This window comes from Cetorhinus maximus, chromosome 10 (assembly GCF_964194155.1).
Source record: "Cetorhinus maximus chromosome 10, sCetMax3.hap1.1, whole genome shotgun sequence".
NCBI lineage: Eukaryota > Metazoa > Chordata > Chondrichthyes > Lamniformes > Cetorhinidae > Cetorhinus > Cetorhinus maximus.
The window spans coordinates 144,357,596-144,378,782 of record NC_135888.1 but is presented as its reverse complement, the minus strand read 5'-3'; the positions used below and the strand labels follow the sequence as shown (position 1 = coordinate 144,378,782).

Here is a 21,187-nt window from a genome sequence, read left to right as displayed (position 1 = left end):
ATACAAATTGCAAAACAAGTTGTGGCAGTTGTTTCAAGTTTCCCTTTGGAATTTGAACAACTCAGCATTTACCATCAGCTGTGCCATAACATCATTCCATTTGTCAGATCTTTGCCCACTCGTTGTACCGATCTATATCCCTTTGGAGCCTCCTTATGTCCTTTTCACAACTTACTTTCCTACCTATCTTTGTATCATCAGCAAATTTAGCAACTATACCTTGTCTCTTCATCCAAGTAATTTATATCAATAGTAAAAAGTTGAGGCCCCAGAACTGATCCCTGTGGCACACTACTCGATACAACCCACCAAACAGAAAAAAAATCTATTTACAGCTACCCTCTGTTTCCTGTTAACCAGCCAATCTTCTATCCGTGCCGATATGTTACCCGTTACACCAGGAGCTTTTATCTTCCGCAACAGCTAGTAATGTGACATTTTATCAAGTGCTTTCTGGAAATCTTTCTGGAAGTACAGTACATCTACTGGTTCCCCTTTACCCACAGCACATGTGACTCCTTCAAAGAACTCCAATAAACTGGTGAAACATGATTTCCCTTTCACAAAACTATGCTGACTTTGCTTGGTTGCCTTGCTTTTTTCTAAGTGCTCTGCCATAATGTCTTTGACAATAGCTTTCAACATTTTTCCTATGACAGATGTTGAGCTAACTGGCCTGTGGTTTCCTGCTTTCTGTCTCCCTTCCTTTGTGAATAAAGGAGTTACATTTACTAATTTCCAATCTAATAGCTTCCACGAATCCAGGGAATTTTGGAAAGTTAAAACCAGTGCATCAACTATCTCACTAGCCATTTTTAAGACCCCAAAATGAAGTCCATCAGGACCCAGGGATTTCTCAGCCCGCAGCTCAAAAATTTGCTAAGTACCACTTCCCTGGTGATTGTAATTTTCCTGAGTTCCTCCCTCCCTTCCAATTCCTGATTTACAGCTATATCAGGGACGTTACTTCGGTGCTCTATTGTGATGACCGATGCAAAATGCCTGTTCAATTCATCTACCATCTCTTTATTTTACATTATTAATTCCCCAGACTTACTTTCTATAAGACCAACAAACTTTTTTTTATTCATTATGGGATGTGAGCTTCGCTGGCTGGGCCAGCATTTATTGCCCATCCCTAGATGCCCTTGAGAAGGTGGTGGTGAACTGCCTTCTTGAACCGCTGCAGTCCATGTGGTGTAGGCACACCCACAGTGCTGTTAGGGAGGGAGTTCCAGGAGTTTGACCCAGCGACAGTGAAGGAACGGCGATATATTTCCAAGTCAGGATGATGAGTTGCTTGGAGGGGCACTTCCAGGTGGTGGTGTTCCCATCTATCTGTTGTCCTTGTCCTTCCAGGTGGTAGTGGTCGTGGATTTGGAAGGTACTGTTTAAGGAGCCTTGGTGAGTTTCTGCAGTGCATCTTGTAGATGGTACACACTGCTGCTACTGTTCATTAGTGGTGGAGAGATATTCTAGGTGGTGGCTGGGGTGCTAAGCAAGTGGGCTACTTTGTCTTGGATGGTATCAAGCTTCTTGGGTGTTATAGAGTCATAGAGATTTACAACACAGAAACAAGCCCTTAGGCCCATCGTGTCCATGTTGGCCATCAAGCATCTATCTATTCTAATCCCATTTTCCAGCGCTTGGCCCATAGCCCTGTATGCTTTGGCATTTCAAGTGCTCAACTAAATACTTCTTAAATGTTGTGAGGGTTCCTGCCTCTACCACCCCCTAAGGCAGTGTGTGTTCCAGGTTCGAAACAACCATCCTCTGAGTGAAAACATTCTTTCTTCAAATCCCTTCTAAACCTCCTGCCTCTTAACTTAAATCTATGCCCCTGGTTAATTGACATCTCCGCTAAGGGGAAAAGTTTCTTCCTATCTACCCTATCTATGCCCCTCATAATTTTGCATATCTCTATCAGGTCCCCCCTCAGCCTTCTCTGCTCTAAGGAAAACAACCCGAACCTATCCAGTCTCTCTTCATAGCTGAAACGTTCCAGCCCAAGGAAACATCCTGGTGAACCTGTTCTGCACCGTCTCTAGTGCAATCACATCCTTCCTATAGTGTGGTGACCAGAACTGCACACAGTACTTCAGCTGAGGCCGAACTACCATTTTATACAGCTCCAACATGACTCCCCTGCTCCTATATTCTATATCTCAGCTAATAAAGGTAAGTATCCCATATGCCTTCTTAACCATCTTATCTACCTGTGCTGCTGCCTTCAGGGATTTATGGACATGTACACCAAGGTCCCTCTGAACCTCTGTACTTCCTAGGGTCCCAGCATTCATTGTGTATTCCCTTGCTGTGTTAATCCTCCCAAAATGCATCACCTCACACTTCTCAAGATTAAATTCCATTTGCCTCTGCTCTGCCCATTTTACCAGCCCATCTATATCGTCCTGTAATCTAGGGTTTTCCTCCTCATTATTTGCGACACCACCAATTTTCGTGTCATCTGCGAATTTACTGATCATACCTCCTCTATTCGTGTCTAAATCATTAACGTACACTACAAACAGCAAGGGTCCCAGCATCAATCCCTGAGGTACACTACATGTCACAGGCTTCCAATCGCAAAAACAACCTTCGGCCTTCACTCTCTGCCTCCTGCCACTAAGCCAATTTTGGATCTAATTTGCCGAATTGCCCTGGATCCCATGGGCTCTTACCTTCTTGACCATTCTCCCATGCGGGACCTTGTCAAAAGCCTCACTGAAGTCCATGTGGGCTACATCAACTGCACTATCCTCATCTACACAACTAGTCACCTCCTCGAAAAATTCAATCAAATTTGTTAGACATGACCTCCCCCTGACAAAGCCAGGCTGACTATCCCTGATTAATCCCTGCCTCCCCAAGTGGAGATTAATCCTGTCCCTCAGAATTTTTTCCAACAGTTTCCCTACCACTGATATTAGACTCACGGGCCTGTAATTACCTGGTTTATCCCTACCACCCTTCTTGAATAATGATACCACATTCACTGTCCTCCAGTCCTCTGGCACCTCTTCTGTGGCCAGAGAGGATTTGAAAATTAGTGTCAGAGCCCCTGCAATCTCCTCCCTTGCCTCACACAGCAGCCTGGAAAACATCTCATCTGGGTCTGGGGATTTATCCACTTTTAAGCTCTCTAAAACCGCTAATACTTCCTCCCTTTCAATGCTAATTTGTTCAAGTATATCACAGCTCCCTCTCTGATTTCTACACCTACATCATTCTTTTCCATAGTGAACACAGATGAAAAGTAATCATTTAAAACCTCCCCTACGTCCTCCGGCTCCACACACAGATTGCCACTTTGGTCCCTAATGGGCTCTACTCTTTCCCTGGTTATTCTCTTACCCTTAATATATTTGTAAAATGCCTTTGGATTTTCCTTTATCTTACCCACCAGGGTTTTTTCTTGCCCCCTCTTCACTCTCCTAATTACTTTTTTAAAGTACCCTCTACATTTTCTATACTCTTCTAGGGCTTCCGCTGTTTTCTGCCCTCTGTATCTGCCATAAGCCTCCTTTTTTCCCCTTATCCAATCCTCTATACCCCTTGACATCCAGGGTTCCCTGGACTTGCTGGTCCAATCCCTTCACCTTTACAGGAACATGTTGGCCCTGAACTCTCACTATTTCCTTTTTGAATGACTCCCACTGGTCTGATGTAGATTTTCCTACAAGTAGCTGCCCCCAGTCCACTTTGGCCAGATCCTGTCTTATATTGAAATCGGCCTTCCCCCAATTCAGGACCTTTATTTCCGGTCCATCTTTGTCTTTTTCCAAAGCTACCTTTAAATCTTACAGAGTTATGGTCACTATCCCCGAAATGCTCCCCCACTGACACTTCTACCACTTACCCGGCTTCATTCCCTAAGATTAGGTCCAGTACCGCCCCTTCTCTTGTAGGACATTCTACATACCGGCTCACAAAGCTCTCCTGGATGCACTTTAAGAATTCTGCCCCTTCTAAGCCTTTCACACTAAGACTACCCCAGTTAATATTGGGGAAGTTGAAATCCTCTATTACCCTATTATGTTTGCACTTCTCTTAGATTTGCCTACATATCTGCTCCTCTATCTCCTGCTGATTGTTTGGAGACCTATAGTACACCCCAGCAAAGTGATTGTCCCTGTTTGTTTTTAAATTCTACCTATATGGCCTTATTTGAGGAACCTTCTAAGATACCATCCCTCCCGACTGCAGTAACCGACTCCTTGATCAATAGTGCAATGTTACCTCCTCATTTACACCCCCTGTCACACCTGAAGATTCTATATCCTGGAATATTGAGCTGCCAGTCCTGCCCTTCCCTCAACCACATCTAAAACGTGCTATCCATGTAACTCTCAGCCTCGCGGATGCTCCGCTGTGTCTCCAGCTGACACTCAAGCTCCGAAACCCGTTGCTCAAGCTGGTCAAACCGGTGGAACTTCCTGCACATGTGGTCATCCAGACTGCAAGGAGTGTCTAAGGATTCCCACATGCTGCAGGCTGTACAACACACGGGACTGAGCTCCCTTGCCAGGCCTTTTGTTTGTTTTTAATTAAAAGATTATTTACTTAAATTTAAGCCAAGTAGAAATCTATTTAGTTTTTCTTAAAAAAAACAAACGCTGAGACTCTGGCCTCCTGTAATGTCGCTTTAAAGTGGGAAAAATACAACTTACCCATTACCTACCAATCAGCTCTCTCCCCTGTCCTGACATCACTCCTTTCGAATTCCAGCACCGCTGAGTGTCTGGGTGAGAACCGGTTCCCTCACAGGTAAACTCCGCTCCGCTCTTTATACAGCCACCCCGCTCCCTCACAGATAAACTCCGCTCCTGCTCTTTATACAGCCGCTCCGCTCCCTCATAGGTAAACTCCGCTCCGTCCCTCACAGGTAAACTCCGCTCCGCTCTTACTACAGCCGCTACGCTCCCTCACAGGTAAACTCCGCTCCTGCTCTTCATACAGCCGTTCCGCTCCCTCACGGGTAAACTCCACTCCTGCTCTTTATACAGCCGCTCCGCTCCCTCACAGGTAAGCTCCGCTCCGCTCTTTATACAGCCGCTCCTCTCCCTCACATGTAAACTCCGCTCCGCTCTTTATACAGCCGCTCCCGCTCCCTCACATGTAAACTCCGCTCCGCTCTTTATACAGCCGCTCCTCTCCCTCACAGGTAAACTCCGCTCCACTCTTTCTACAGCCGCTCCCACTCCCTCACAGGTAAACTCCGCTCCGCTCTTTATACAGCCGCTCCGCTCCCTCACAGGTAAACTCCGCTCCGCTCTTTATACAGCCGCTCCGCTCCCTCACAGGTAAACTCCGCTCCACCCTTTCTACAGCCGCTCCGCTCCCTCACAGGTAAACTCCACTCTGCTCTTTGTACAGCCAATCCGCTCCCGCTCCCCTCCCTTGCAGGTAAACTCCCGCTCTTTAGGTCCTCCTCCGCACTCTCTTCTAGGTGCTGCTGACTGCCTGTCCCAGGACCCTTCTCTCGCACTTTCCTCATCCAGGCAAGTGGGGAATATTCCATCACACTCTTGACTTGTGCATTGTAGATGGTGGACAGGCTTTGGGCAGTCAGGAGGTGAGTTACTCACCGCAGGATTCCTAGCCTGTGACCTACTCTTGTCGCCACATTATTTATATGGCTAGTCCAGTTCATTCTGGTTAATGGTACTCCCAGAATGTTGATAGTGGGGTGTTCAGCGATGGTAATGCCATTGAACATCAAGGGATGATGGTTAGATTCTCTCTTGTTGGAGATGGCCATTGCCTGGCACTTGTGTGGCATGAATGTTACTTGCCATTTGTCATCCCAAGCCTGGATATTGTCCAGGTCTTGCTGCATTTGGACATAGACTGCTTCAGTATCTGAGGAGTCGCGAATGGTGCTGAACATTGTGCAATCATCAGTGAACATCCCCACTTCTGACCTTATAATGGAAGGAAAGTCATTGATGAAGCAGCTGAAGATGGTTGGGCCGAGGACACTACCCTGAGGAACTCCTGTAGTGATGTCCTGGAGCTGAGATGACTGACCTCCAACAACCATAATCATCTTCCTGTGTGCTCGATATCACTCTAACTAGCGGAGAGTTTTCCCCCTGATTCCCATTGACTCCAGTTTTGCTCGGGCTCCTTGATGCCACACTCTGTCAAATGCGGCCTTGATGTCAAGGGCAGTCACTCTCATCTCACCTCGGGAGTTCAGCTCTTTTGTCCATGTTTGAACCAAGGCTGTAATGAGGTCAGAGTTGAGTGGCCCTGGCAGAACCCAAACTGGGCATCAGAGAGCAGGTTATTGCTGAGGAAGTTAGGGAGGCGGTGGCATAGTGGTACTGTTACTGGACTAGGGACCCAGGGTAATGCTCTGGGCAGCCACGTTTGAGTCCTACCACAGCACATGAAATTTGAATTCAATAAAAAATCTGGAATTAAAAGTCTGATGATGACCATGAAATTATTGCTGATTGTCATAAAAACCCATCTGGTTCTCTAAAGCCTTTTAGGGAAGGAAATCTGCCTCCCTTACCTGGTCTGGCCTACATGTGTCTCCAAACCCACAGCAATGTGATTGACTCTTAAATGCCCTCTGAACAAGGTTAATTAATGCTGGCCTAGATAGCAACGCCCACATCCCATGAATGAATTAAAAATAATTCCACTTGATAGCACTGTTGATGACCCCTTCCATCACTTGACTGATGATCAAGAGTAGACTGATGGGGCGGTAATTGGCTGGGTTGGATTTGTCCTGCTTTTTGTGTACAGGACATACCTGGGCACTTTGCCACATAGCCGGGTAGATGCCAGTATTGTAGCTGTACTGGAACAGCTTGGCTAGGGGCGCGGCAAGTTCTGGGGCACAAGTCTTCAGTTCTATTGCTGGAATATTGTCAGGGCCCAGAGCCTTTGCAGTATCCAGAGCCTTCAGCTGTTTCCTGATTTCACATGGAGTGAATCAAATTGGCTGAAGACTGGCATCTGTGATACTTGGGACCTCCGGAGGAGGCAGAGATGGATCATCCACTCGGCACTTCTGGCCGAAGATTGTAGCAAATGCTTCAGTCTTATCTTTTGCGCTGATGTGCTGGACTCCTCCATCATTGAGGATGGGGATATTTGTGGATCCTCCTCCTCCAGTGAGTTAATTGTCCACCACCATTCACGACCGGATGTGGCAGGACTGTAGAGCTTAGATCTGATCTGTTGGTTGTGGGATTGCTTAGCTCTGTCTATCACTTGCTGCTTATGCTGCTGGGCATGCAAGTAGTCCTGTGTTATAGCTTCACCAGGTTGACACCACGTTTTAGGTATGCCTGGTGCTACTCTTGGCATGCCCTCCTGCACTCTTCATTGAACCAGGGTTGATCCCCTGGCTTGATGGTAATGGTAGAGTGGGGGATATGCTGGGCCATGAGATTACAGATTGTGTTCGAGTACAATTCTGCTGCTGCTGATGGCCCACAGTGCCTCATGGATGTCTAGTCTTGAGTTGCTAGATTTGTTCGAAATCTATCCCATTTAGCACGGTAGTCGTGCCACACAACACGATGGAGGGTATCCTCAATGTAAAGACGGGTTTTCGTCTCCACAAGGACTGTGTGGTGGTCACTCCTACCGATACTGTCATGGGCAGATGCATCTGCAGCAGGCAGGTTGGTGAGGATGAGGTCAAGTAGGTTTTTCCCTCTTGTTGGTTCCCTCACCACCTGCCGCAGACACAATCTAGCAGCTATGTCCTTTAGGGTTCAGCCAGCTCAGTCTGTTGTGGTGCTACTGAGCTGCTCTTAGTGATAGACATTGAAGTCCCCATCCAGAATATATTCTGCGCCCTTGCCACCCTCAGTGCTTCCTCCAAGTGGTGTTCAACATGCTGAGGGAGGGTGGTACGTGGTAATCAGCAGGAGGCTTCCTTGCCCATGTTTGACCTGATGCTATGAGACTACATGGGGTCCGGAGTCGATGTTGAGGACTCCCAGGGCAACTCCCTCCCAACTGTATACCACTGTGTTGCCACCTCTGCTGGGTCAGTCCTGCTGGTGGGACAGGACATACCCAGCGATGGTGATGCTAGTGTCTGGGACATTATCTGTAAGGTACGATTCTGTGAGTTTGACTATGCCAGGCTGCTGGTTGACTAATCTGTGAGACAGCTCTCCCAATTTTGGCACAAGCCCCCAGATATTTGTAAAGAGGGCTTTGCAGGGTCGACTGGGCTGAGTTTGCCGTTGTCATAAATGAGCCACATTATGAGCTTGATTGATTATCTTAAATTGGGGTTGTTTGTGTAGCTATTGGCACACTCAGGATTGTCCAGCAAGTGCTGCCCAATTGCAGAATCATATCTAACAATAAACATGTTGTTTTGGGTTTTGCAAACGTGGACTGGTTGAGTACAGTCTGTATTCTGCCTATTATGAACAGCCAAAGGAACATGTTGTTCCATTCGATCAGCCAATCATTGGGAAGTACGGTCTACATACCTGGTATCACCCTGGCACTGAAATTCATACATGATGTTGCTCAATTGTGTGGTGGGCAGAAAGCTTTTCTGGACCGACGGCAGCTTCCTGTTAGTGGAAAATAGCACTTGCACGGCCACTGCATTGTAGCAGCATGAAACTGCTTGCTGAATCCATTGATTGAAGTTTTTGAGATACTTTGCCTTTCCAGGGTAAATTTGAGATGTACCGGGCACTTTTCAAGTACGCAAATGTTTTGGCCCATTTGTGAGTTTGCGTGATTCACAATGAACAATGATCTGATCTGGACAGCCATTGTCCCGTAGGGCAGCTTTGATGTGCTCTTTTTCGGCATCAAGCGTGCAAGGTGCGCAGACCCTGATTACAAGATTGCTAATAAGACCAATCTTATAGCGTGTGGAGCTATATGAATCCCAATGTGTATGTTGACTGCTTCCACTAAAAGGATGCTGTCATTAGTCCAAAAAGTCGTTTTTCCAACAACATAATTGAACAATGTTGTGTATGAATTTCAGTGCCAGTGTGATACCAGGTGTGTAGGCCATACATCCCAGTGTTTGGCTGACTGAATCAAACAACATATTCCTTCGACTGTTCGTAATAGACAAGAGTACAGTCAGTAATCAACCAGCCAGTGTTTGCAAAACCCAAAACAAAATGTCTACTGTTTGATGTGATTCCGTGGCTGGGTAGCACTTGCTGAATAATCCTGAGTGCGCTCATAGCTACACTAACAACCAATTTAAGATAAAAACAGAATTACCTGGAAAAACTCAGCAGGTCTGGCAGCATCGGCGGAGAAGAAAAGAGTTGACGTTTCGAGTCCTCATGACCCTTTGGCAGAACTGGTTCAGTTCTGCTGAAGGGTCATGAGGACTCGAAATGTCAACTCTTTTCTTCTCCGCCGATGCTGCCAGACCTGCTGAGTTTTTCCAGGTAATTCTGTTTTTGTTTTGGATTTCCAGCATCCGCAGTAGTTTTTTGTTTTTACCAATTTAAGATAATCAGCCAAGATCATAACATAGCTCATTTATGCTTGCTAGAAGTGACATACATTCATATGCAGGGACCTGTTCTCTGGAAACAAAAGGAATATGTTCAAGCCTTGCACATTTTTTTGAATTACCTGGGAGCTTGGGGAGTCTATAATTCCCTCCTGTTTTCTCCATGGCAACACATTGACCAATTAGAGTGAACTGGGTAACCAATCAGCACTCTTTTCTTCTGTAGTATAAATTGTTGTGATCTTTTGAATTTGGCATTCTTGTGTTTGTCCTGATGAGTCCAAGATGAAAAGCCACAGCTCTTTTCAGCAATATGCTTCAGCAGTGGCACTAGCCCCATTATGTTCTTTGTTCCTTTGAAAAATTGCATGCAGTTGTGGATTTTTATTGAAGATCATTACGAGTATTACCAATTTTAATGGGTCAGGCCCTGTTTGATTTCCTGTAAATTGGTAAGACTGTTAGAACTGAAGGACTTTGAACTTATGAAAATAATGGACAAGAAAAGACCCACTGGCCTCATCTAGTATGTTGTGTGGCATTATGATGTCTTACACATCACAATACCGACACTCCCCACATTACTCAAAACCATCTAAGCACTCAATTGGAGGGAAAAAAAGACAAAACTCATAACCCCCAGAACAATTAAGGTGAGGAAAAATGTTAACTTCCTCCCTAATCCCCTTAGATGATCAAAGCTCGTCCTGAATGAATATAGTCACTTCATCTGCAACAGCCTTTATCAAAAATAAACATTAGCCATATTGCCAGGTGTCTGATTGTTCTAATGAAGTGTAGCAGGATTCTTATTTGTTATTTAGAAAGCAATAGTAATCTCATTGCCCCCTTCAGAGCATATAGACACTAGACATTCAGGGCAAATGCATAGCCCTGAGGTATTAACACTAGCTTGCATTTTCTTGCTGATTTTTGATGGCATGGTAATATTTAACATCAGTAAATTGAGCATCAATTTTGCCAATAAATGTGGGTGAACATGATTAGTGGGGTGGGGGTGGTTGCACAACTAAAAGGCGAATTTTGAACATCCATGTGATCAGCCCATGGAAAGAGTGAGTTGGGCGCCTACTGTCTGCTGTGGGACACCTGGTCTATTTTGAAGACCAAGCCTCATTCATATAGAACAGGCCTGGAAAATGGGGCCTTGACTAAGCTTGCTGGCTTCAGGCCAGTGTGAAATCAGCTTGCCTGGAGACCAACCTGATTGGCAGAAAGATAGGTCCAGAGAATGTACAATTGATGAGGGGATTGCAAGGCCAAGAGCAGTGGCCCACATAATTCTACTGGAGCCTAGGCCCTGCTTCTCCTGACTCTACAAAGATCATTTTGAAACTTAACCTTCTCAGATCTATGGCCTGACAGTTTCTCCTCAGTCAGACAGATCGAGCATGTACAGTGAAAGTCTGTACCAGCTCCAATGGTAAATCCGTTATTTACCCTGAGGCTCACTATCCTTGTATACTGAGACCATATCAGTTGTAGGAAATGTCTGATTGTTTATAAAAACTTCACTGAGCACAAGTCAAAAGTACCATGGGCCAGAGCTTAAGTTCCACAGATCAGATTACTACCTCCTACAATGACTCAATGCCTGGGAAGGAAGAGCAAGGAACATGTCCTATATTTTAAACATCTTATACAGTGTTTAATGTAATTGGTGTTTTCCATAAGCAATGTTTACCAATAACTACCACCCCTAGAGTGTTATATCTCTTCATTGATATTTAAATACTTAAATGTTGAGAAATGAGATGGGAATAAGGGAACAGTAGTGTAGTGGTTTTGATGCTAAACGAGTAATCTAACAATACAGTTAGAACATGATTTCAAATTCCACCATGGCAGTTTGGAAATTTAAAATCAGTGATAAATATCTGAAAATAAAAATCTAGTGTAATTTTAAAAAGTGCTCATGGAATATTGTAAAAACCCAAATGGTTCACTAACAGCCTTTCAAGAAGAAAACATGCTGTCCTTGCACAGTTTAGATGACATATGACCCCAGTTCCATGCCAATGTGGTTGACTTTAACTGCCATTTGAAGTATCTTTAAGCACTAGAAATAATCAAATTGATTTCAATAGTTCAAGAAGAGGCCGACAACCACCTTTTCAGGGCAACTAGAGATAAGCAATAAATACCAACCTTGCAAGTGATACCCATATCCCAAGAATGAATTGTCAAAAATTAATTCATGAAATGTAACACTTTAAGCAGCGAATGTAGGTTATATTTTATAACATTGGAACCTGTAAGATTAGCTCTACAACATATTAGCATTTGAAAATCATTAACTGTCCAACAAACATTAATAGATAATATTTATTCAGTGTATACTATCAAACCTGAGCTCCTCCGTGGTGAATACTGCAGTCCAGATTGATGGATGGGGCTTTGAGGAGATGGAGAAAAGGTGTCACAGGCGTGTGCGTCAATAAAATTCATTTTATCTGCTTCGGAGAAGATCTGAGTCACTGTCTGCAGGAGATTGGGACTGCTTACAGCTGAACAAAGTGCCTACGAAACAAGAACACGGAGTTAAATCTTCCTTCAGAGCTATTACTGGTGACAAGTTATGAACCTGTGAGGGAGTTGCAACGTATTGAAAATTTCATTGTGCATTTTTTCGCTTACTACAAGAACTTCACAGGATTGGATGTCAAGGTTCCCTTTAAGCTGCATGTATGTACAGTGGCACACCTGGGATGTGGTGGCATAGTGGTATTGTCACTTGGCTAATAATCCAGAGACCCAGCATAATGCTCTGAGGGCCTGGGTTCAGATCCTACTAAGGCAAAAAAAAAGTCCAAAAAAACCCATCTGGTTCACTAATGCCCTTTTTAGAGAAGGAAATCTGCTGTCTTTGCCTGGTCTCTGGACTACATGTGACTCCAAATCAAAAGCAATGTAGTTGACTCTTAAATGCCCTCTGAAATGGCTGAGCAAGCCGCTCAACTGTGCCAAACCGCTACGAGGTCTATAAGGAATGGAACTGGACCACCCGGCATTGACTTAGGAAACGGAAACCATACAGCAAACTCAGCCCTGTCGACCCTGCAAAGTCCTCTCTACTAACACCTGGGGGCTTGTGCCAAAATTGGGAGAGCTGCCTCACAGACTAGTCAGACTAGTCAAGCAACATCAATAACAATAGCCCGACTCACAGAATCATACCTTGCAGATAATGTTCCAGACATCACCATCACCATCCCAGAGTATGTCCTGTCCCACTGGCAGGACAGACCGAGCAGAGGTGGTGGCACAGTGGTATACACTCAGGAGGGGGTTGCCTTGGGAGACTGCAACATCAACTCAGGACCCCATATGGAGTCTCAGATGAAGAGGGAACCAAAAGGGAAAAGCGAACTCATCCTCACCAACCTGCCTGGCACCATCTGTCCTACCCATCTGTCCATGGGTAGCACAACACTCCTGCTACTGAACTTGGCAGCAATCTCCAGCTTTGTCTTATTCTTTTTTAAGGCAGGCATCCTCCTCTCATCGCAGGGCAGCCAATCCCATTTTGGGCCCTGACAGCCCACAACATGAAATCCAGGGAGCCATCAGTGAAACTAGGTACAGGCTTGGCACATTGTAACTGCATTTCTACACTTACTTTCATCCTCCCCATTACCACAGTCCATCCACTGTCACCTTTACAGTTTCCCTTTAAATAATTCCACTGATATTGTGCCATGGGCATCATCACCAAAACCTCTTCTGTGAGCAGGAAAACCAGAATTCAGATACAAATACAGTGACTGCCCTAAAAAGACACAGACAGACTCAGTGCTGAAACTTCCTGCTATCAGACACCCCACTCCACAATGTAGGACCGGGTATATAAGAAGAAATATTGTGTGCTTGTGATAAAGGGACGGCAATAATCACAGGTGATTTTAATGTACACGTAAACTGGAAAAATCAGACTGGCAGTTGTAGCCTGGATGAGAAGTTCTTAGAATGCTTTCAAGATAGTTTCTTCGAGCAGCATACCTTGGAACCAACCAGAGAGCTGGTTATATAACACTTGGTATTGTGTAATGTGACAGGATTAATTAATGGTCTCAGAGTAAAGGCTCCTCTAGGTAGCAGCGACCACAATATGATTGAATCTTACATCCAGTTTGCGAGGGAGGAGAGTGGGTCTGAGACTAGCATCTTAAACTTAAATAAGGGCAACTATGTGGGGATGAAAGCTGGGCTAGCTGAAGTGAACTGGGAAACTAGGCTAGGGGATAGATCAATAGAGAAGCAATGACAGACATTTAAGGGGATATTTCAGAATATTCAAAATAAGTATATTCCTATTATAAAGAAAAATTCTAAGGGGAGGAGCCATCATTCGTGGTAACTAAAGAAGTTAAGAAAAGCATCAAACTTAAGGAAAAAGCACAAAGGTGAGTGGCAGGACAGATGATGGACAGAATATAAAGAATGGCAGAGAATAACTATAAGGTGAATCAGGAGAAAGAAATTAGAGAATGAGTGGAAGCTAACAAGAAATATAAAAATCAAAAGTGAGTTTCTACAGGTATTTAAACAGGAAAAGAGCAATTAAAATGAGTGTTGGTCCTCTAGAAAGTGACAGTGAGGAGTTAATAGTAGATAATAAGGAAATGGCGGATGAAATGAACAAATATTTTGCTTCTGTCTTCACTATAGAGGATTAAAGTAAACTTTCCAGTAACAGTCGTAAATCAGGAGGTGGGAGGGAGAGGGGAACTTTGTGAAATTGAAATCACAAGGGAAATGGTACTGAGCAAATTGATGGAGCTTTGGGCTGACAAGTCTCTGGGTCCCGATGGACTACACCCTAGAGTCTTAAAAGAGGTGGTGAATGAGGTAGTCGATGCGCTGGTATTAATTTTCCAAAATTCACTAAATTCTGGAAAGGTTCCATCAGACTGGAAAGTAGCAAATATAACCCATCTATTCAAGAAGGGATGGAGGCAGAAAACAGGAAACTATAGACCAGTTCGCTTGATGTCTGTCATGGGGAAGTGTTGGAATCGATCATTAAGGAGGTTATAGCTGGGCACTTAGAGAAACTCAAGGTCATCGGGAAGAGTCAATATAGTTTTGTGAAAGGGAAATCATATTTAATCAATTTATTGGAGTTTGTTGAAGGAATAACATGCGCTGTGGATAAAGGGGAGCCTGTAGACATGCTTAACTTGGATTTCCAGAAGGCATTTGATAAGGTACCACATCAAAGGCTATTACAGAAAATAAAAACTCATGGTGTAGTGGGTAACATATTAGCATGGATAGAGGATTGGCTGGCTGGCAGAAAGCGGAGAGTATGCATAAATTAGTCCTTTTCTGATTGGCAGGATGTGACGAGTGGAGTCCCACAAGGGTCTGTACTGGGGCCTCAATTTTTCACAATTTACATCAATGACTTAGATGAGGGGAGTGAAGACATGGGAGCTAAATTTGTAGATGACACAAAGATAGGTAGGAAAGTATGTTGTGACGAGGACATAAAGAGGTTGCAGACGGACATAGATAGGTTTAATGAATGGGAAAAAGTACGGGAGATAATGTGTGAAAATGTGCAAAAATGTGAAGTTGTAGACTTTGGCAGGAAGAATAAAAAAGCAGAGTATTACTTAAACAGAGAATGGCTACAAAATTCTGAGCTGTACAGGGATATAGGTGTTCTGGTGCATGAGTCACGAAAAATTAGTATGTAAACGTTTCACTCCATGTGATATCGAGAAATGGCTGGAGGCACTGTATAATGCAAAGGCTATGGACCCTGACAATATTCCAGCAATAATACTGAAGACTTGCGCTCCAGAACTTGCCGTGCCCCTAGCCAAGCTGTTCCAGTACAGCTTCAACTCTGACATCTACCTGGCTATGTGGACAATTCCCCAGGTATGTCCTGTATACAAAAAGCAGGACAAATCCAACCCCCAGCAATTACCACCCCATCAGTCTACTCTCGATTAACAGTAAAATGATGGAAGGGGTTATCAACAATGCTATCAAGCAGCACTTGCTTAGCAATAACCTGCTCACTGACGTCCATTTTGGGTTCTTCCAGGGCTATTCAGCTCCTGACCTCATTACAGATTTGGTTGAACTCCCGGTTGAGGGGAGAATGACTGCCCTTGACATCAAGGAGCCCTATCAAAATTGGAGTCAATGGGAATCAGGGGGAAAACTCTCTAGGTATGTGCTAGGTATGACTGGTTGGAGTCAGACCTAGCACAAAGGAAGATGGTTGTGGTTGTTGGAGGTCAGTCATCTCAGTTCCAGGACATCACTGCAGGAGTTCCTCAGGGTTGTGTCCTCGGCCCAGCCATCTTCAGCTGCTTCATCAAGGACCTTCATTCCATCATAGCGTCAGAAGTGGGGATGTTCGCTGATAATTGTACAATGTTCAGCACCATTCACAATTCCTCAGATACTGAAGTAATTCACATCCAAATGCATCAAGACTTGGACAATATCCAGGCTTGGGCTGACAATTGGCAAGTAACGTTTGCGCCACACAAGTGTCAGGCAATGACCATCTCCAACAAGAGAGAATCTAACCATCACCCCTTGATGTTCAATGGCATTACCATCACTGAATCCCCCACTATCAACATCCTGGGGATTACCATTGACCAGAAACCGAACTGGACTAGCCATGTAAATACTGTGGCTACAAGAGCAGGTCAGAGGCTGGGAATCCTGCGATGAGTAACTCACCCCCTGACTCCCCAAAGTCTGTCCACCATCTACAAGGCACAAGACAGGAGTGTGATGGAATACTCTCCACCTACCTGGATGAGTGCAGCTCCCACAACACCCAAGAAACTTGATATCGTCCAGGACAAAGCAGCCACTTGATTGACAGCCCATCCACAAACATTCACTCCCTCCACCAACGACACACAGTAGCAGCAGCGTGTACCATCTACAAGATGCACTGCAAGAACTCACCAAGCCTCCTTAGACAGCACCTTCCAAACCCACAGCCACTACCATCTAGAAGGACAAGGGCAGCAGGTAGATAGGAACATCATCACCTGGAAGTTCCCCATTAAGCCACTCACCATCATGACTTGGAAATATATCGCCGTTCCTTCACTGTCGCTGGTCAAAACCCTGGAACTCCCCCTGCCAAACAGCACTGTGGGTGTACCCTCACCACATGGACTGCAGTAGTTCAAGAAGGCAGCTCACCACCACCTTCTCAAGGGCAATTAAGAATGGCCAATAAATGTTGGCCTAGCCAGTGAAACCCACGTTGGCTGCAATGGTGGCTTTTCACATCGTATCATCCCAATCCCAACTCATTAATCATGCATTGCTGAGAAACACATCGATTTGATAGCGGGTAGACTTTCATTTGCCTGCCACACCGTCACCTCGCCACTTCCTCATGCTGGACATATTTAAAGTGCAGCCGCACGCACACCTCTCAGTGCTTCCAGCCCAGATGCTGCTGCACAGAAGACATGGTCCGGAAAGGCAAGAAGACTGCAGTTCCCAATTCAATGACACGTCCCTGAAACACCTTTTGGATGCTTGGAAGCCGGCTGTGATGTCCTCTACCCCCTCTCTGGCCGCAGGAGGGGCACCAATCTCACCACTCTCACTTAGGAGGGAGTGGCAGTGGTGATCAGTGTCAATGTTACACAGAAGAGGTTGGCCATTCAATGCAGATAGAGGATGAATGATCTCAAACGTGCAGCCAGGGTAAGGCAATCATCTCATCTCTCTAAACTCACCCACTCACACATTCACTGGCATCTCACTCACTGCCAGCTCAAGGAACATCACCACTCTCTCTCTCACACACACCCTCACATCTCCATCTGGCCTCATCTCCCCTGGAGACTGCCTCCTCAGCCCTCACCATCTTGAGGCCACTTGCACAGATCAACATGTGCCCCACACACACCCTGATATACACCCCTTTCCCCAGTACAGCCCTCACCCTGCAGCCTCTTCCCTTGCCTGAGGCCACTTCTCCCCCTTCCCCAAGCAAGCCCTAGCCCTGCAGTCACTGAAAAGCCTCCCCTGCCTGATGGCTGGTCTGGTAGACAGAGACCTGCCCATGAGCCCCCCTAAAAGTGATGCGGTGCTACCTATGAAGCCTGGCGCCGATGATGACTGCGAGTGCTGACTGCAGCGAGGTAGGAAAACAAACCTCGCAGTCCTGAGTGAAGTGCAGCCCACCAGGTGCATGTTGCTTATGTACAGTTGTGAAACACATCGGAGTGATCTAGCGTGGTCCAGGGGGGAATGATTACGGCAACCTGGGCTTATAATGATATGCAGTTACATTACAATGAACTTCCCAACGTCCAAGGGGCAGAGTAGGCGATTGCAAACTGGTTTTATGACATCATGAAACTGATCTTTGGCCTTCTCAGCATATTGTCTGCTCATGCCGCCAAACACGCCCGCCGCCAATGGGCACGGAAAATTCCACCCAACGTTTCGAGTCCGTATGACTCTTCTTTACAGCTAAAGGTGTCCTGAAGAAGAGTCATCGGAACTCAAAATGTTAACTCTGTTTCTCTCCACAAATGCTGCCAGACCTGCTGAGTTTTTCCAGCATTTTCTGTTTTAATTGCTTCCACTGAAATTTAGAAGAGTGAGGGGTGATTTGATTGAAGTATACAAGATCCTGGAAGACAAAAGGATGTTTCCTCTTGTGGGTGAGTCCAGAACTAGGAGGCAGTGTTTTAAAATCAGGGCCGCCCTTTTAGGACAGAGATGAGGAGAATTTTTTTCTCTCAGAGGGCTGTGCGACTTTGGAACTCTCTGCCTCAGAAGGTGGTGGAGGCGGAGACATTGAATATTTTTAAGGCAGAGGGAGGTAGATAGATAGAAAAAGTTCATTAGGTTGATCCTGGGTATGGAGGGATTTTATGAGGAGAGGTTGAGTAGTTTGAGCCTGTGCTCATTGGAATTTAGAAGAATGAGAGGTGACCTTATTGAAACATACAAGATCCTTAGGGGCTTGACAGGGTAGATGCTGAGAGGTTGTTTCCCCTTGTGGGAGAGTCTAGGACCAGAGGGCATAATCTCAGAGTAAGGGGTCGCCCATTTAAAAAAGAGATGAGGAGGAATTTCTTCTCCCAGAGGGTAGTGAATCTGTGGAATTCTTTACTGCAGAGGGCTGTAGAGGTTGGGTCGTTAAGTATTTTCAAGGCTGAGATAGACAGATTTTTAATCAGTAAGGGAATCAAGGGTTATGGGGAAAAGGCAGGAAAGTGGAGTTGAGAATTTTCAGATCAGCCATGATCTCATTGAATGGTGGAGCAGACTCGATGGGCTGAATGGCCTACTTCTGCTCCTACGTCTTATGGTCTTATTGCCTTGGGAATCAAAGGTTATCGGGGGTACATGAAAATGTGGAATTTGAAACACAAACAGATCTGCCAGGATCTAATTGAATGGCAGAGCAGGCTCGAGGGGCCGAATGGCCTGCTTCTGCTCCTATTTCAAATGTTCATATGTTCACTCCCTGCTCCCAGTGCGCCACCACATCAAAATTCCCCCCAATTTGTTAATTGAAATGTATCCCAGACTGTTGAGGGAGGCAAGAGAAGAGATATCATGGGCCCTGGCAGTAATTTTCAAATCCTCTCTGGCCACAGGTGAGGTGCCAGAGGACTGGAGGACTGCTAACGTTGTCCCATTGTTAAAAAAGGGAGGAAGGGATAGACCAGGAAATTACAGGCCAGTCAGTCTAACCTCGGTGTTCCTAGAAAGAATTCTGAGGGACAGAATATATCTGCACTTGGAGAGACACGGATTAATCAGGGATAGTCAGCGTGGATTTGTTAAGGGAATAAAAGCAAAATAATGTGGATGCTGGAAATGTGAAACAAAAACATGAATAGCTGGAAAAACTCAGCAGGTCTGACAGCGTCTGTGGAGAGGAACACAGTTAACTTTTCGAGTCCATATGACTCTTCATCAGAACTGAAGAGAAATAGAAATGAGGTGAGATATAAGCTGGTTGAGGGGGGTGGGACAGGTGGAGCTGGATAGAGGCCCAGTGATAGGTGGAGGCAAAGGAGAGATTGACAAAGGTGTCATAGACAAAATGACAAAGAGGTGTTGACGGTGGTGATATTGGCTAAAGGATGTGCTAATGGTGACATTAAGGGTAGCAAGCAGAACGAGCAAGGTACACATAGCCCTAGTGGGGGTGGAGTGGGGGGAAGGGATCGAAATAGGCTAAAAGGTAGAGATAAAACAATGGATGGAAATAAATTAAAAAATAATAATAGAAATAGGTGGGAAAAGAAAAATATATTAAAAAATATATAATAATTATGAGAAAGAAAGGGGATCAGAAAGCGGGTGAGGATGGAGGAGAGAGTTCATGATCTCTCTCATGACTGGAGGAACAGCACCTCATCTTCCAACTGGGCATTTTACAGCCTTCCGGACTGAATATTGAGTTCAACAACTTCAGATCATGAACTCTCTCCTCCATCCCCACCCCCTTTCCGATCCCCTTTTTTCTCATAATTATTATATTTTTTATATTTTATTAAAAAGTCTGTTTCTAGTGGGGTTCCACAGGGCTCGGTGCTGGGGCCCTTGCTGTTTGTGGTGCACATAAATGATTTGGACTTAAATTAAATCAAGAATTACACGAAAATTGTTAGGGTGGTAAATAGTGAGGAGGATAGCCGTAAACTGCAGGAGGATATCAATGGACTGGTCAGGTGGGCAGAGCAGTGGCAAATGGAATTCAATCCAGAAAAGTGTGAGGTAATGCACTGGGGGAGGGCTAACAAGGCAAGGGATTACACTATGATGGTAGGACCCTGGAAAGTAGCAAAGATCAGAGGGACCTTGGTGTGCATACGCACAAATCCCTGAAGGTAGCAGGGCAGGTTGATAAGGTGGTTAAGAAGGCATATAGGATACTTGCCTTTATTAGCCCAGGCATAGAATATAAGAGCAGGGAGGTTATGATGGATAAAAGCAAAGCTCTGAAGAAGAGTCACATGGACTCAAAACATTAACTCTGTTTTGTTTTCTCTCCATAGAGGCTGTTACACCCGCCGAGTTTTTCCAGCATTTTCTGTTTTTGTTTGCTGGAACTTTATAAAACACTGGTTAGGCCACAGCTGGAGTACTGTGTGCAGTTCTGGTCACCACATTATAGGATGTGATTGCACTGGAGAGGGTGCAGAGGAAATTTACCAGGATGCTGCCTGGGCTGGAGGGTTTGAGCTATGAGGAAAGATTGGATAGGCTGGGGTTGTTTTTCTTGGAGCAGCGAAGGTTGAGAGGGACCTGATTGAGGTGTATAAGATTATGAGGGGCATAGATAGGGTGGATAGGAAGGCACTTTTCCCATTAGTAGAGGGGTCAATAACCAGGAGGCATAGATTTAAGGTAAGAGATAGAAGGCTAAGAGGGGAGTTCAGGAGAAATGTTTTCACCCAGAGGGTGGTGGGAGTCTGGAACTCACTGTCTGAAAGGGTGGTTGAGTCAGAAACTCTCGTAACATTTAAGAAGTATTTAGATATTCACTTGGTTTCCATAGCTTCCAGGGCGATGGGTCAAGTGCTGGAAAATGGGATTAGTGTAGTCAGATCTTTGTTGACCAGTGCAGACACGATGGGCTGAATGGCCTCCTTCTGTGCTGTAAACGTCTATGAGAATTGTGGCATTTACATTCTGAAAACAGGAAGCGAGTTT

General features: G+C 45.1%; 1 protein-coding gene across 3 annotated transcripts in view; it reads right to left on the bottom strand.

The window, feature by feature from the left end:
- arap3 (ArfGAP with RhoGAP domain, ankyrin repeat and PH domain 3) overlaps positions 1 to 21,187 on the bottom strand; it is a 328,942-nt gene that overhangs the window by 140,195 nt on the left and 167,560 nt on the right. For all 3 annotated transcript variants that reach the window (XM_078551238.1, XM_078551241.1, XM_078551239.1), the window contains one exon: positions 11,851 to 12,022. In XM_078551238.1, the coding sequence (XP_078407364.1) occupies positions 11,851 to 12,022 (172 nt within the window). The remainder of the gene's footprint in view (positions 1 to 11,850; positions 12,023 to 21,187) is intronic.